General features: G+C 38.5%; 1 protein-coding gene across 1 annotated transcript in view; it reads left to right on the forward strand.

Moving 5' to 3' along the window:
* The window catches only part of LOC138420127 (NXPE family member 2-like), a 35,682-nt gene that overhangs the window by 16,687 nt on the left and 1,532 nt on the right, over positions 1–17,463 (forward strand). Inside the window, exons 3-4 of the mRNA XM_069553286.1 lie at positions 11,181–11,914; positions 15,377–15,438. Coding sequence (XP_069409387.1) covers positions 11,181–11,914; positions 15,377–15,438 — 796 coding nt within the window. The remainder of the gene's footprint in view (positions 1–11,180; positions 11,915–15,376; positions 15,439–17,463) is intronic.

The raw sequence follows: 17,463 nt of genomic DNA on the forward strand, positions 1-17,463 counted from the left end.
TTAAAAATCTCAGTGCAAGAAAGAGCTCTCCCTAAAAAGCCTTTTTTTCTCCTCTCTATCTGGTAATCCTCCTCTTATCTTTTGAGAACTATATGTCATCAGCTCTGTGAAGCCATTCATTCTTCAAGGGGGAAAATTTTATTGGGGTATAACTCATATAACATACTACTCACTCATTTAAAATATATAATTCAATGATTTGGGGTTACAATTGGTTTTAAAATTATTAATTGTAAAAACTGTGATTAAATATAACATGAAACTTTAACAATTTAACATTTTAACAATTTTAATGTGTATAACACAATGGCATTAATAACATTTATAATATTGTGCAACCATCACCACTATCTATTTCTAAAACATTTTTAGTGCTCCAAATAGAAACTCTGTGACTACTAAACCCCAATTCCCATTTCCCCCACAGGAAGCCTTTTTTATTTTTGCTCTTTATTTATTTATTTATTTTACTTTACAATACTGTATTGGTTTTGCCATACATTGACATGAATCCACCACGGGTGTACATGAGTTCCCAATCCTGAACCCCCCTCCCACCACTCTCCCCATATCATATCCCCAGTGCACCAGCCCCAAGCATCCTGTATCCTGTATCGAACCTAGACTGGCAATTTGTTTCTTACATGATAGTATACATGTTTCAATGCCATTCTCCCAAATCATCCCACCCTCTCCCTCTCCCACAGAGTCCAAAAGTCTGTTCTATACATCTGTGTCTTTTTTGCTGTCTCACATACAGGGTTATCATTACCATCTTTCTAAATTCCATATATATGTGTTAGTATACTGTATTGGGGTTTTTCTTTCTGGCTTGCTTCACTCTGTATAATCAGCTCCAGTTTCATCCACCTCATTAGAACTCATTCAAATGTACTCTTTTTAATGGCTGAGTAATACTCCATTGTATATATGTACCACAGCTTTCTTATCCATTCATCTGCTGATTGGTTGCTTCCATGTCCTGACTATTATAAACAGTGTTGCGATGAACATTGGGGTACACGTGTCTCTTTCAGTTCTGGTTTCCTCAGTGTGTATGTCCAGCAGTGGGATTGCTGGGTCATAAGGCAGTTCTATTTCCAGTTTTTTAAGGAATCTCCACATTGTTCTCCATAGTGGCTGTTCTAGTTTGCATTCCAACCAACAGTGTAAGAGGGTTCCCTTTTCTCCACACCCTCTCCAGCACTTATTGCTTGTAGACTTTTGGATCGCAGCCATTCTGACTGGTGTGAAATGGTACCTCATTGTGGTCTTGATTTGCATTTCTCTGATAATGAGTGATGTTGAGCATCTTTTCATGTGTTTGTTAGCCATCCATATGTCTTCTTTGGAGAAATGTCTATTTAGTTCTTTGGCCCATTTTTTGATTGGGTCGTTTATTTTTCTGGAATTGAGCTGCATAAGTTGCTTGTATATTTTTGAGATTAGTTGTTTGTCAGTTGCTTCATTTGCTATTATTTTCTCCCATTCTGAAGGCTGCCTTTTCACCTTGCTTATAGTTTCCTTTGTTGTACAGAAGCTTTTAATTTTAATTAGATCCCATTTGTTTATTTTTGCTTTTATTTCCAGTATTCTGGGAGGTGGATCATAGAAGATCCTGCTGTGATTTATGTCAGAGAGTATTTTGCCTATGTTCTCTAGGAGTTTTATAGTTTCTGGTCTTATGTTTAGATCTTTAATCCACTTTGAGTTTATTTTTGTGAATGGTGTTAGAAAGTGTTCTAGTTTCATTCTTTTACAAGTGGTTGACCAGTTTTCCCGGCACCACTTGCTAAAGAGGTTGTCTTTAATCCATTGTATATTCTTGCCTCCTTTGTAGAAGATAAGGTGTCCATAGGTGTGTGGATTTATCTCTGGGCTTTCTATTTTTTTCCATTGATCTATATTTCTGTCTTTGTGCCAGTACCATACTGTCTTGATGACTGTGGCTTATCCTTTGCGTTCCTATACACTAATAATGAGAAAGTAGAAGAAGAAATTAAGGAAACAATTCCATTCAGCATTGCAATGAAAAGAATAAAATATTTAGAAATATATTGACCTAAAGATACTGAAGACCTATATATAGAAAACTATAAAACACTGATGAAAGAAATCAAAGAAGACACTAATAGATGGAGAAATATACCATGTTCATGGATCAGAAGAATCAATATAGTGAAAATGAGTATACTACCCAAAGCAATCTACAGATTTAATGCAATCCCTATCAAGCTACCAGCGGTATTTTTCACAGAGCTAGAACAAATAATTTCACAATTTGTATGGAAATACAAAAAACCTCGAATAGCCAAAGCAATCTTGAGAAAGAAGAATGGAACTGGAGGAATTAACCTGCCTGACTTCAGGCTCTACTACAAAGCCACAGTCATCAAGACAGGAAGCCATTTTTAACAGTCTGGGGCCAAGTTTGCAACAATCTCTTTGAAATGCCCTTGCAGCTCTACTTACATGTCTTTCAAATTATTCTTTTGTAATAATAAGTTTATATATTCATTCTTTTCACTAGGTCGGTTTTTCTGGATATACAATCATCAGTTCAGTTCGGTTCAGTTCAGCCGCTCAGTCATGTCTGACTCTTTGCGACCCCATGAATCATAGCACGCCAGGCTTCCCTGTCTATCACCAACTCCTGGAGTTCACTCAGACTCATGTCCATCAAGTCAGTGATGCCATCCAGCCATCTCATCCTCTGTCATCCCCTTCTCCTCCTGCCCCCAATCCCTCCCAGCATCAGAGTCTTTTCCAATGAGTCAACTCTTCACATGAGGTGGCCAAAGTACTGGAGTTTCAGCTTCAGCATCATTCCCTCCAAAGAAATCCCATGGCTGATCTCCTTCAGAATCATATCCTCTCATAATTAGAAATAAATTAAAATTATTATTATTAAGATCAATAAAGGCAAAGAATATCTACACCATAAGAACCAGTAGACAGAAATCAACACAATATTGTAAAGAAATTATCTTCCAATTGAAAAAAGAGCCAGTGGAGTAGATCTTTCTATCCACTTATTTGAATTCTAGATAGACAAAAGAATTAAAAAATCCAGTCATACAAAATATAAAAAACTGATTCTAAAGTTTGTGTGGAGAGACAAAACCCCCAGGATAGCCAAATCAAGAGTAAAGAACAGAGTCAGAAGACTGACACTACCTGACCTTAAGACTTCCTATAAAGCTTACTATACTTACTATAAATAGTACAGTGATCAAGACAGATTGATATTAGTGAAAGAATGATGAACAAATCAGTGGAAAAGAGTAGAGACTCCAGAAACAGAGCTACATAAATAAAGTCAACTAGCAGTTGACAATGGAGTAAAGACAGTCTTTTCAATAAATGGTACTGGAACATGTTAAAAAAAAAAACAACAAAACCTAGACAACTTTTCTAAAAATGAATCACTGACCTAAATGTAAAATGTAAAACTATAAAATTTCAAGAGATAACAGGAGAAAATGATACTGACTTTGGGTATGGAGGTGATGTTTCAGATATCATACCAAAGGCACAATCTATAAAGGAAATAATTCATAAACTGAACTTCTTTAAAAGTAAACTTGTGCCCTATGAAAGGCAAGAGAGTGAGAAGACAAGCTGCAGAGAAAATATTTGCATAAGACACATCTGATAAATAAATGTTATCCATATATACAAAAAATCCTTTTTCCCCCTCTAGGATTATTTGGGACATTTACATGTGAAAAAAACTAGAAAGCACTTGAAACATATATAATACACACACAGAGTAACTGAAGCATCATCTTTAGAATTTGAAATATGAACCTTAGAAAGAGCTGTAGCTGTAGATAGCACATCAGTTTCCAAACTGAAAGATCCTCTTATTTATCTCAAAATTGCCACAGGAAATGCTAGTTGTGCAATATTAAACATCTTTTCCTAAGGGAACACTACCATTGCTTAAACATGAAATTTATCTTCACTACACACATATCCTTTGCCAAACCCATTTGAAAAGCCATTTATTTGGAACATTTATTTGATCAATTTAGTTTGTAGCCAAAATATCTCCTAGTCCTGTAATCAAAATTTGGAGCATATTTTCAAGCAGAACCAGATTCTATACCCTGAAAGATAAATGTGAACTAAAGCTTAGTAAGACAACTCACAGTAACCACATCAAGTTGAAATGTTCACCGCTAAAGTAGGTCAAAATTGTTTATAAAAGCACAAAATACATATATATTTTAAAAAAAAGACCTTATGGTAAAAAATAAACCAACTAAGCTTTTTAATTTATTCCCTTCTTGTCAACCAAAGAATTTCTCCAGCATGTAGTACAATTTAGTGGTTAGGACTACAGGTTCTAGAGTCTGCCTTCCTGCATTTGAATCATACTTCCCATCACTTACAAGCTCTGCATCTCTGGCCAAGTTATTTAACTTTCTCACGGCCTCAGTTTCACTTTCTGTAGAAGAGGGGAAGCAGTTCTACTAGCTTCAAAGTACTGTCATGAGGCTAAATTAGAAAATCCAATTAAAACAATTAGAACAACATCAACACACAGAAAACATTTGCTTATTATTATTATTAATGTTATTTAATACTGTTGTAATTTCTCACTTTGTTTTCTAATTTTCCATCTAAGTCTTCCAGCTTAAAAATTCAGGGGAGATCAGGTGCGTCTTGCTTCTGTTTCCACATGTCTCCATGGTTAACATAAGGTTGGTGCATGGCATGGACTCACTATGTATTTTATGAAAGAAGAAAGGGGAAAAAAGAGAAATGACGTAGGGAGGAAGGGAAGGAGGGAAAAGGAGGAGGGGAGGAGAAGAGAGAAGAGAGGTGGGAGAAGAGAGGAAAGGAGAGAAAATAAGGAGTAAAAGAAGTGAGAATGTTTAGTCAGGAGTAGAAAACCAATAATACAGCATGGTTTCATGATTTAGAGTAAAACTCTCTTAATTATTTCACAGGTAACTTGATTGTTCTTTATCTAAATCTATTTATTTAATACTTTTGATATATATATATATATATATATATATATATATATATATAAAATCACAGTTGTTTGAATACATTATAGATCTGTCTTCACCTGTGACTCATTTATGTTGATGTGTGGCAGAGGCCAACGCAATACTGTAGAGCAATTGTCCTCCAAAAAATAAAAAATGTATCCAAATATTTTAAAGCATTTAACCCATTTGGTTTATGCATATACACTGAAAGGTATGAGGGAAAACACAGAATGAAGCATAAATTCATGTACACAGGCTAATTCGAAGTTTAGCTTTTAGACTTATTTACCTTGAGACCCATCTTTAGCTTTCAGGTTGGTTGGGGTGGTGAGGCCCAAGCCAGCTTCTGGAATTTCTGAGTGGCTCTAGTCAGTACAAGATAGTTCCAATAGTCTTGAGGTATATGTACAGTCTACAGAGGCTGTCAGATGTCTCACTGCTGGGTCCTCCAAGCTGGCTCAATGACCACATTACTCGGTCTGCCTTTGAGCACTTAGTCAACAGCCAATTTCATGACTGCTCTGACCACATCTGCTTCATCAGCCCTGAAGTCACTCAGTTCATCAAAGACATTGGCAACCCAGGTATTAAAATTTTTTCTTCCATGGGTAGATATTGACCAAGCCATTAGGTGTTAAATTTGTTAATTTGAAAGTGCTATTTGTTACATGGCAGCTTGGATAGGAGGGCTGTTTGGGGGAGAATGGATACATGTTTTTGTATGAATGAGTTCCTTCGCTGTTCACTGAAACTATCACATTAATTGACTAGACCCCAGTACAAAATAAAAAAAATTTCTTTTTTTAAAAAGTGCTATAATTGAGACTCCCTTGGTGGTCCAGTGGCTAAGACTACAGCTCCCAATGCAGGGGACATGAGTTCAATCCCTGGCCAGGAAACTAGATCCTGTGTGCTGCAACTAAGATCCAAGGTAGCCAGATAAATAAATAAACAAAATAAATATTTTAAAATGCTATAATCTTAATAAGAAGCAATAAAGTTGTTATCCAATTTAAGATTAAAAATTGGGGGGAGTGATTATTTACCAGATAGTAAAATTATGATCATATATGGTAATAAAAAAGAATGAAAATAAGGCAATGAAATGTAAAATAAATTCAAAACAGGTAATAATCCTACTAATTTAACTAAATCTAATTAGAATGATTATGGGTAGTCTAAGCGATCTAGTTTGGCTGACTAGGTTTTTCCTTAACAAAATAGTTGATCTTTTTCTTTGACTTAGCACCTGATAGACTTAGTACAAAGGTACTTGTTTATAATTTGAAGTGACATATTTTTCATGATTTTCCAATAGTGCTAATTCCTATAGAACAAATACTTTTTCAAAATTTTTCTCTCTGCTGAGCAGATATTTTTATTCACTAAATAAAAATTTTATTTTGTTTAAAAAATAGAATTGAATATTTAGAAAATGGAAGTGTGGAGAACAGTCTAAGATTAGAAGCAATAGAAGTATATCACAAAGGAATTTTTCAGTGCTTTTACAGTAAACATTAAATACTTCTAAAAATGTCAAGAAGTGACATTTGCAGATAAAAACTTTTTTCTGCAAAACTGAGAGACTAAATGTTAAAATGTTTGTTATATAAAGAACTGATGTACCAAGAAATTAAAAAACATTGAAATCAATGAAATCAAAATAAAAAATTGAACAAAGGAAATAAACTATATGGAAGAGAACACTTTATTTTTTATACAATATTTGAGAGAAAATGAAGTTGAAACATACTAGTATTAAAATAAATTTAATTTAAAACAATAGTAAGTTTCCATTTTCACCTGTCAACTTTGCAAATAGTTTTAATGACAACGTATTATAATTTCACTGACAATATTTAAATTGATGGGTTTTGTAAGGGAAACTGAATTAACTGAGATATCCACCTCCTTTCTCTTGGTGAGCAGACAGCTATCCAAACTCCTCAGTCAGAAGATAGATTTTGTATGACTCTTTTATTCAGTCCACAATCCAATTATTAGAATATGAAATGCATGCATGCATGCTAAGCTGCTTCATTCGTATCTGACTTTTTGCAACCCCATGGGCTATAGCCCACCAGACTCCTTTGTCCATGGGATTCTCCAGTATTCTTGCCAGGAGAATGGAGTTGCCATGCCCCTCATTTAGGAGTTCTTCCCAACCCAGGGATTAAACCCACATCTCTTATGCCTCCTGCATGGGCAGGCAGGTTCTTTACCACTAGCGCCACCTGGGAGGCAGAGTATGATACATGTGATGTTATATATTGTTTTGGCATAACTAAATATCTTGTTCCAGAAAAATCTTTGACTATAGTTGCAGTGCTGCTTAGTCACTCAATCGTGTCTGATTCTTTGCAACCCCATGGACTGTAGCCTGACAGGCTCCTCTGTGGAATTTTCCAAGCAAGAATACTGGAGCAGGTTGCCATTTCTTACTCCAGGGGGGTTTTCTGACCCCACAATCGAACCTGCATCTCTTGCATATCCTGCATTGCATCTTTATGACAGAGGAAATAAGACATTTGAGTTTCAAGCCTTTTTGTATAAATATTAAACAGCGGTTGACTTAAAAAGCAAAACAACGTAAAACAAAACACAAACAAGCCAATTAAGAAACAAACAGGAGTTGTTTTCAACCCTGGCTTTACCCATGTTGTTTTAGGCTACAGCTAAATATACTTCCTTGAGGCCTGAGAGATTCCTGGGACCTGAACAGACTTTAAACTGGTGGTGATTTCTTCCAATTACCTCATTGTCCCACAGAAACCATGCATTCACTGTCAGCTAAACAAACTTCTGATATCTGATTAAATATGTCTTTCAGTACTCTTGTAATGGAGCATTGTACTTAACTCATACTTTGCTGCAATGTGGCATGCCAGCTAGTCTTACATATTGCTGTAGCAATGAAAACTCTTATCTTGAGGATATATATTTGACAGTTAAGAATAGAAATGTTTATATTCATTGGTTGACAGATAATTCAATAATATATGATCTGATATGCCCATCCCTAGGAATCCTTCAAAGAAGTATCCTATGTTTGAAAAGTTGGAAACTATCCAAATGCAATATCAAATGGAAGTGAATAGCTATAATCCAATTGTCTAGTGTCACCGGCCACAGAATTTATTTTGCATCCTCTTGACAGAGTATCATGCAACCATTAAAACTGATCATGAAAATTATCTAACAATATTAAAATGTTTATAACCCATGGTTAGTTCAGTTCAGTTTCAGTTCAGTTCCTCAGTCGTGTCTGACTCTTTGCGACCCCATGAATCGCAGCACGCCAGGCCTCCCTGTCCATCACCATCTCCTGGAGTTCACTCAGACTCACGTCCATCGAGTCAGTGATGCCATCTAGCCATTTCATCCTCGGTGGTCCCCTTCTCCTCCTGCCCCCAATCCCTCCCAGCATCAGAGTCTTTTCCAATGAGTTAACTCTTCACATGAGGAGGCCAAAGTACTGGAGCTTCAGCTTTAGCATCATTCCTTCCAAAGAACTCCCAGGGCTGATCTCCTTCAGAATGGACTGGTTGGATCTCCTTGCAGTCCAAAGGACTCTCAAGAGTCTTCTCCAACACCACAGTTCAAAACCATCAATTCTTTGGCGCTCAGCCTTCTTCACAGTCCAACTCTCACATCCATATATGATCATAGGAAAAACCATAGCCTTGACTAGATGGACCTTAGTCAGCAAAGTAATGTCTCTGCTTTTGAATATACTATATAGGTTTGTCATAACTTTTCTTCCAAGGAGTAAGCGTCTTTTAATTTCACGGCTGCAGTCACCATTTGCAGTGATTTTGGAGCCCGCCCAAATAAAGTCTGACACTGTTTCTACTGTTTCCGCATCTATTTCCCATGAAGTGATGGGACCGGATGCCATGATCTTCATTTTCTGAATGTTGAGCTTTAAGCCAACTTTTTCACTCTCCTCTTTCACTTTCATCAAGAGGCTCTTTAGCTCCTCTTCACTTTCTGCCATAAGGGTGGTGTCATCTGCATATCTGAGGTTATTGATATTTCTCCTGGCAGTCTTGATTCCAGCTTGTGCTTTTTCCAGTCCAGCATTTCTCATGATGTACTCTGCATATAAGTTAAATAAGCAGGGTGACAATATACAGCCTTGACGTACTCCTTTTCCTATTTGGAACCAGTCTGTTGTTCTATGTCCAGTTCTGTTGCTTCCTGACCTGCATACAGATTTCTCATGAGGCAGGTCAGGTGGTCTGGTATTCCCATCTCTCTCAGAATTTTCCATAGTTTCTTGTGATCCACACAGTCAAAGGCTTTCGCATAGTCAATAAAGCAGAAATAGATGTTTTTCTGGAACTCTCTTGCTTTTTCCATGATCCAGTGATGTTAGCAATTTGATCTCTGGTTCCTCTGCCTTTTCTAAAACCAGCTTGAACATCAGGGAGTTCACGGTTCACATATTGCTGAAGCCTGGCTTGGAGAATTTTGAGCATTACTTTACTAGCATGTGAGATGAGTGCAATTGTGTAGTAGTTTGAGCATTCTTTGGCATTTCCTTTCTTTGGGATTGGAATGAAAACGGACCTTTTCCAGTCCTGTGGCCACTGCTGAGTTTTCCAAAGTTGCTGGCATATTGAGTGCAGCACTTTCACAGCATCATCTTTCAGGATTTGAAACAGTTCCACTGGAATTCCATCACCTCTACTAGCTTTGTTTGTAGTGATGCTTTCTAAGGCCCACTTGACTTGACAGTCCAAGATGTCTGGCTCTAGATTAGTGATCACATCATCATGATTATCTGGGTCGTGAAGATCTTTTTTGTACAGTTCTTCCATGTATTCTTGCCACCTCTTCTTAATATCTTCTGCTTTTATTAGGTCCATACCATTTCTGTCCTTTATCGAGCCCATCTTTGCGTGAAATGTTCCCTTGGGATCTCTAATTTTCTTGAAGAGATCTCTAGTCTTTCCCATTCTGTTGTTTTCCTCTATTTCTTTGCACTGATCGCTGAAGAAGGCTTTCTAACCTCTTCTTGTTATTCTTCAGAACTCTGCATTCAGATGCTTATATCTCTCCTTTTCTTCTTTGCTTTTCACCTCTCTTCTTTTCACAGCTATTTGTAAGGCCTCCCCAGACAGCCATGTTGCTTTTTTGCATTTCTTTTCCATGGGGATGGTCTTGATCCCTGTCTCCTGTACAATGTCACGAACCTCATTCCATAGTTCATCAGGCACTCTATCTATCAGATATAGGCCCTTAAATCTATTTCTCACTTCCACTGTGTAATCATAAGGGATTTGATTTAGATCATACCTGAATGGTCTTATCTGCAAATATGTGTTAGTACTCTATATTTAGTATGATAACTGCTAAATGAATTATATGCATGGAAGGAAAAGGAAAGGTGGACATAATAACTCAAAATCACCATAAAGAGCAAAGCTTAGGTAAGATCATATTTTTAAAAACATGGTGTTTTCCATATTGCCTATAATATGGCTATATGATTTTCATAAAGAAAAGTAGGCCAGATCATATTTTTAAAAACATGGTGTTTTCCATATTGCCTATAATCTGGCTATATGATTTTCATAAAGAAAAGTAGGCCAAGAGAAGAATTGGTGAAGGGAAACACTTAAACAGCCAGTCATTTGGTAGTGTAAAATTATTTCATATATTTAATTTTTAAGCCAATGACTTCTAACAGAAATCATCAGCTGGTAGCTAAGGAAGTCACATTTCATGGAAATTAGTCCTGCGATTCCAAAACTGAAAACTAGTTAGAATACATTTTTTATCTGTGTGATTATATCAATTGAAATGTATATAACTGCTACTGCTGCTGCTGCTAAGTCACTTCAATCATGTCCGAGTCTGTGTGACCCCATAGACGGCAGCCCAACAGGCTGCCCCGTCCCTGGGATTCTCCAGGCAAGAACACTGGAGTGGGTTGCCATTTCCTTCTCCAATGCATGAAAGTGAAAAGTCAAAGTGAAGTCGCTCAGTCGTGTCCGATTCCCAGCAACTCCATGGACTGCAGCCCACCAGGCTCCTCCGTCCATGGGGTTTTCCAGGCAAGAGTACTGGAGTGGGGTGCCATCGCCTTAACTAACCCATAATAGTTTATTTTGAAAAGTAAGCCATATTATTTGCTGATAATATATCCTTTTTCCCTCAATACTTTAGTTCTTGTTCAGCTTGAGAAATTCTATTTCTCTGAATCATTGGAACACATTCAGAAATTCCACCTACCCGGAAGCCCCACCAAATCCAGAAATTTCACCAACTGAGACTGAGCTGAGGATAGAGAGCATCATGGAGAAACTAGACCAGCTCATCCCACCCAGACCCTTCACCAACGTGAGTTCCACCACCAGTGCCACACACAGCAGAGCCACCCTCCTCAGCCCTCGAGACACATACTGCAGGGGGGACCAGCTGGACGTCCTGCTGGAGATGAGAGACCACCTGGGACGCAGGAAGGAATATGGCGGAGATTTCCTCAGGGCCAGGATATTTTCCCCAGCCCTGAAAGCAGGTGCTTCTGGAAAGGTGACAGACTTCAACAATGGCACCTACCTTGTGAGCTTCACCCTGTTCTGGGAGGGCCAGGTGTCCCTGTCTGTCCTGCTCATTCACCCCAGTGAAGGGGTGTCGGCTCTCTGGAGGGCCAGGAACCAAGGCTACGACAGGGTGATCTTCACAGGCCAGTTTGCTAATGGCACCTCCCCAGTCTTCTCTAAATGTGGCCTGACCCTTCACACCACTGCTGAACTGTGCGAGTACCTGGACTATCGCGACCAGGAAGCCTTCTATTGCTTGAAGCCTCCCGGTGTTCCCTGTGAGGCGCTGACCCACGTGACCACCAGGAATGCAGACATTTCCTATATTAGACAGAAAGAGTGGGCCCTTTTCCACAGGTAAATAGGCCTTCAAATACTATTATTGATACAAAGAGGGAGACTTAGGTTCAGACCAACTCTGCTTAATAACTTTTCATTATCAAGCTCCCTTAAGTCAATAATGTTGACTAGGTTATAATCAGAGTCAGTTGGCATGGTAATATATTAGCAGAGCCCATACAGGTCACCTTCTCAACTGTGCTTTTAGTCATCCTGACTATTTGTAAAACGAGTATTACCCATGAAACAATTTCTATAGGTCTATAGTTCTCCTTTAGACCTATAGTTCTATAGGTCTAAAGTGTCTTGTCACACTTTTAGATTCAGTAATTTTCTGGAGACCAGCATTTTCTATAATATATTCTGTGGGATGCCAGTCCTACAGAGTGTTAATAGATGCTATGCAAAACCAAAAATAGAACAACAGTGACAAAAAAAAAAAAAACAAACCCCAAACAAACCAACAAAAAACCCACAGGGAGTGAATGTTATCATTATTTGGTCCACCTCACCCTTTACATCAAATGAATTACGAAATCCCATGAAATGTACCTTCCAAATAGTCCCTGAACCCAGCCATTTCATTCCATTGCTGTTCCCTCTGTCCTTGTATAAACTATCATCCTGCCCCCAGATTATTGCAATGATCTCCAGAGATGTTTCCTTGCTCACAGCCTGCTTTCCTTCCTATCCATACTGCATTCAGACCAGTGTTTTACTTTTCCTTGCCTAAAATCCTTAATATGATCCCATTCCTGTAAGGATGAAATCTTAACTCTTTAGTATGCTTACAAGGGCTTGTCTCTCTCTGAAGCCCCTTATCTCACCTTTCAGCTACCTTGCTCTCTGTCACTCAAATTGAGCTCCTTTAATTATACAAATGGAGAAGCAGTGGCACCCTGCTCCAGTACTCCTGCCTGGAAAATCCCATGGATGGAGGAGCCTGGTGGGCTGCTCTCTCTCAGCTCTGGCATTTCACAAGCCTGCATCTAAACATCATTTTTACTTTGTTTGGGTAAACTGCTAGTCCCATATTCTTCCGTTGTATTCTATTCTCCCCCAATCAAAATACTCATTACACTATGAAATTTCAGATAAACATTTTATATCCTCTGCCAAGCTGTAAGCTCTGTGACCCAATAACTGTGACTATTGGGTTGGCTAAAATGTTCATTTGGGTTTTTCTGTAACATCGTATGGAAAAACCCAAACGAACCTTTTGGCCAATCAAATTTTTTTCAACATTCATTCATTCAATTTGTAAATAGTTCTCACTTTCTATACTCCAGACATAGCTCTAGGTGTTGAGAATTTAACATTCTGAGCTGGGGTAGAAAGACAACAAAGAGCTTTGTAACATAAAGTCATCAGAATAAGATCTGAATGTGATAGTGAATGTTATTTTAAAAGCATGGTCAGGTAAGTATCTTGAGCAGCAACCTGAGAATGGGTTACTTGAACAGCAACCTGAATGAAGTGAGGAAGTGAGCCACGTGTGTTTAAGGGGAACACTATTTCAAGAAGGGGGCTAGAACCTGAAGCAACAGCGTGCTGGAATCTTCCAGGAACACGAAGGGGACCATTGAGGCTGGAATGCAGTGAATGAAGGAAAAAGGAGTTCCAGCAAGTAGGTAGAGCCTTGGAATATCTATTAACTTTAGTATCTATTCCTTCAAGCGAGATAGAACACAAAACACTTCCCAAAATTATTTGACTACGGACCACCTATTTAATGGATTATTTTAAGGGGTTGTGGTTCTATAGTAAATGCTGCTGCAGAATGGCCTTGGTTTTCTAAAATATGTTCAGAAAAGCAAGTTGGATAGCATAATACCCTGGAAATTCAAGTTCAAATCCAATTCAAACATTATGATGACACAAGGGGAGGGGCAGGATACAACAGACCCTACCTGGCTGTAAGATTTCCCTTCCACACCTAGGCCGCCTTTACTTCTTTTTGTTTTCCTGGTCAAGGTATGAAAAAATCCATTGATCTTATAGCTCAGCCCCAAAAGGCTGGACTTTTTCAAATAAATATTTTGCTAATAACTAAAGGATACATAATCATGGAGACATAAAGGCCTAAATAATCACAAAAGCATAGAGACCTTCCTGTCTGAAGGTCTCAAAACCGCATCTCAACTCTATGCACAAAGATTACCTGTGCTGATTCCATATTTCCCATTCGCTACATCTGCTCCCTCTTGAGAAAATGGTCCTCCTTGCAGTTTGGGATGGAGGAGCTCTCCTTGCACATTCTCCTGTCTGCTCTCAGGAATGCTAAGTTCTGGGTCTGGCAGGTCTGCAGATCTGTATTTTGGGTCTAATCATACTTCTCAAGTGAGCTATGTTCATGACAATAATCTCCCTGACTCCATTTTACTCCCCAAAAGACACATTTACTTCCTCCATACCCTGCTCTATTCAAACCATTTATCCCTTCCTCCCTCACCCCACACCCCTCCCTGCTCCCCTGCCCATCAATGCATGGAAGTAGAGATATGAATCTGCTCACAGGTGTAGCTGAGTTCATGCTGCTGCTGCTGCTGCTGCTGCTGCTGCTAAGTCTCTTCAGTCGTGTCCAACTCTGTGCGACCCCATAGACTATAGCCCACCAGGCTCCTCTGTCCATGAGATTTCCCAGGCAAGAATACTGGAGTGGGCTGCCATTTCCTTCTCCATATCTGGCTTAGTTTATTTGGCGAAATGGTCTCTAGAGTCATCCATATTGTTGCAAATGGCAGGACTTTCTTAAGGCTGAGCAATATTCCACTGTACATATAAACCATATTTTTCTTTATCTATTTACCCATTGATAGACATTTAGGTTGTTCCCATATCATGGCTATTGCCAATAATGCTGCTATGACCACAGAACTACAGATATCTCTTCAAGTTTGCAGAACTCTTGTATCAGAAGCTCTGAAGATGAAGCCCAGTGATCTGAGTTATAACAAGCACTCTAGATGATTCTGATGCAAACTCGTATTAGAGAAGTACTCGCCTAGGAAAATATGTATCCATGAAGGACTAAATTACTATGTGTGCTAAATGTGGTAGAATGTGGTCAAAAATAATTTGGATGGTAAAATCGAAGAGATTTATACTTGATTAATTGCACATACAAGGTGAGTGACTCTCTGGATCTCTGGATTCCTATCATTAGCAGAAGAACAGTTTTACAGAATTCTGATCTGTTTCCTTTCTGTATAATATCTAAAATATATCAAAATAAAGAAAAAATGTATACAAGGTGAGTGACACTCTGGATCTCTGGATTCCTATCATTAGCAGGAGAACAGTTTTACAGAATCCTGGCCTGTTTCCTTTCTGTATAATATCTAAATATATATCAAAATAAAGAAAAAATGTATTTACAGAGAGTTAAGAGTGGTGTGATCGTTCTAAGTCCCCCATGATTCGTTCTTTCTTTAATGTCTCAACAGTTATCAGGCTAATTTATTTTCTCGTTTCTTGAAGGTCCAACGTGGGGGTTGAAATAATGAAGAATTTTGCCTCCATCAAGGTCTCAGCATGTGGCAGTAAGTCTATTGTGTTCAAAATTTATCCATTTAATGGACATCCTTACTGTAAGAGATATTTATTAAACATCGACCATTTCAATCTTTCATTTCCTGGGGTAAATAGTATTAATCATCTTGGGCTTTGCAGAAGGGGTTTTATTCTTAGAAATTATTTTCATATAAATTTAAACCAATTTTCATCTTGAGTCAGCTATAAAAGGCTAGGCAACCCTTCATTTCAGCTGCCTTCTCTCAAAAGGTACAGGTTATTTGTATTTGTATTTCAACTTGGGATTTGTTCCTGAAAAACCAGTAATTGGGTACTGGTGAAAATGTCTCAAATGAACTACAGAGCTTGGAAATTTCTTTGATGGTTTCTAATCTCTCTTTCAGCCAAACCATCTCAGTTAAAGTTCTATAAATGAAAATTCCTGTGGATTTCTTTCAGTTTTATCACATAAACTTTGGTGGTCAATTCAAAGCCATCTCAGTTATCAAAGTGATGTTTCTGCTATACTGAAATTAAAGTGAACTTCAAAGAAGCAAATTACTTCCATTTTAACAGTCAATAGGGTATACATCTATCTACTGCCCTTTTCTCATGTATTCAGAAAATGTTTATTGAGGACCTACTATAGGCAAGGAACTTTGCTAAACCCTGTGGGGATATAAATAAACGAGAAACCCAGATCTAAAGCTCATGGGCTATGGGTGAAAGATAGATTGCTTCCCTCCCACGGCAACCATCATCCATACATAACTTTTACATCAATGAAAGTTCTTTGACTCTTGAGGCCAATTAATTTGTCACACCCCTCTTTGGTTTCCCTCTTGCCTAGATAGCAATTTCTAGTAAAGTCTTATGAGATGGTGTGTTCCTAAACATATATCCCAAATCCGAGCAATGTAGGTAGATAACAAAAAGATGCGGCTTTAAAAAGATTATGTATTTCTTTATTTATTGGCTGCACTGGGTCTGCATTGCTGCACGTGGGCTTTCTCTAGCTGTGGTGAACAGGGGCTACTCTTCCTTGTAGTGTGTGGGCTTCTCACTGCGGTGGCTGCTCTTGTTGTAGAGTTCAGTCTACAGGCCCAAGAAATCAGTAGCGGTGGCTCTTGGGCTTAGTGCTCCACGGCATGTGGCATCTTCTCGGGCCAGAGACTGAACTACTTTCACCTGCGTTGGCAGGTGGATTCTTAACTACTGGACCACCAGAGAAGATTTTTTTTGGTAACTTATTTATTTTAGTTGGAGGATAATTACAATATTGTGATGCAGCTGATTCATGTTGATGTATGCCAAGATTGGTTTTAAAGCAGCAAAAGATAAAAATGGCTCAGTTACACATGGATGGAAAAGATTTTGATATGAGTCAGTGAGTTCAGCTTAGGCCACTTTTAAAGTGGAATATTCGGGCTTCTCTGGTCGCTCAGATGATAAAGAATCCACCAGCAATGCAGGAGACCTGGGTTCAGTCTCTGGGTTGGGAAGATCCCCTGGAGGAGGGCATGGCAACCCACACCAGTATCCCTGCCTGGAGAACGTCCATGGACAGAGGAGCCTGACACAGGACAGAGTCGAACATGACTGAGTGACTAAGCACTGCAAAGCGGAATATTCAGAAAAAGCAGGTATTGTTCTTCTCTTTTTCTGCACTAATCAGACCACACAGAATATTAAGTTCAGTTCTGGGCACAAGGAAGAAACATGGAAGGAGTTTTCCTGTGAACTAGAAAACATGGTTCTGATATATATAGAATAACAAGCAGTAATCATTTCATAAATGTGTTCAAACTTTCTCCATGAAGAGATGTCCAGTCCAGCCTGGCCAGGGTCATGGGAATGATACTCAGCTGGGCTACTGATTCCTGCTTTTAACCACCACGTGTTTCTCCCTCAGTTTTGGCTAGCTGTCTCACAACTGCATGGCCTTAGGAACAACATGAAGCCCTGGGAAACAATGAAAATTCACAAGGGAAAAATCTAACCCCACTCTGTGTATGTGCACGCTCAGTCATCCAGTCGTGTCTAACTCTTTGCGA

The sequence above is a fragment of the Ovis canadensis genome, chromosome 15 (genome assembly GCF_042477335.2).
Source record: "Ovis canadensis isolate MfBH-ARS-UI-01 breed Bighorn chromosome 15, ARS-UI_OviCan_v2, whole genome shotgun sequence".
In the NCBI taxonomy this organism is placed as follows: domain Eukaryota; kingdom Metazoa; phylum Chordata; class Mammalia; order Artiodactyla; family Bovidae; genus Ovis; species Ovis canadensis.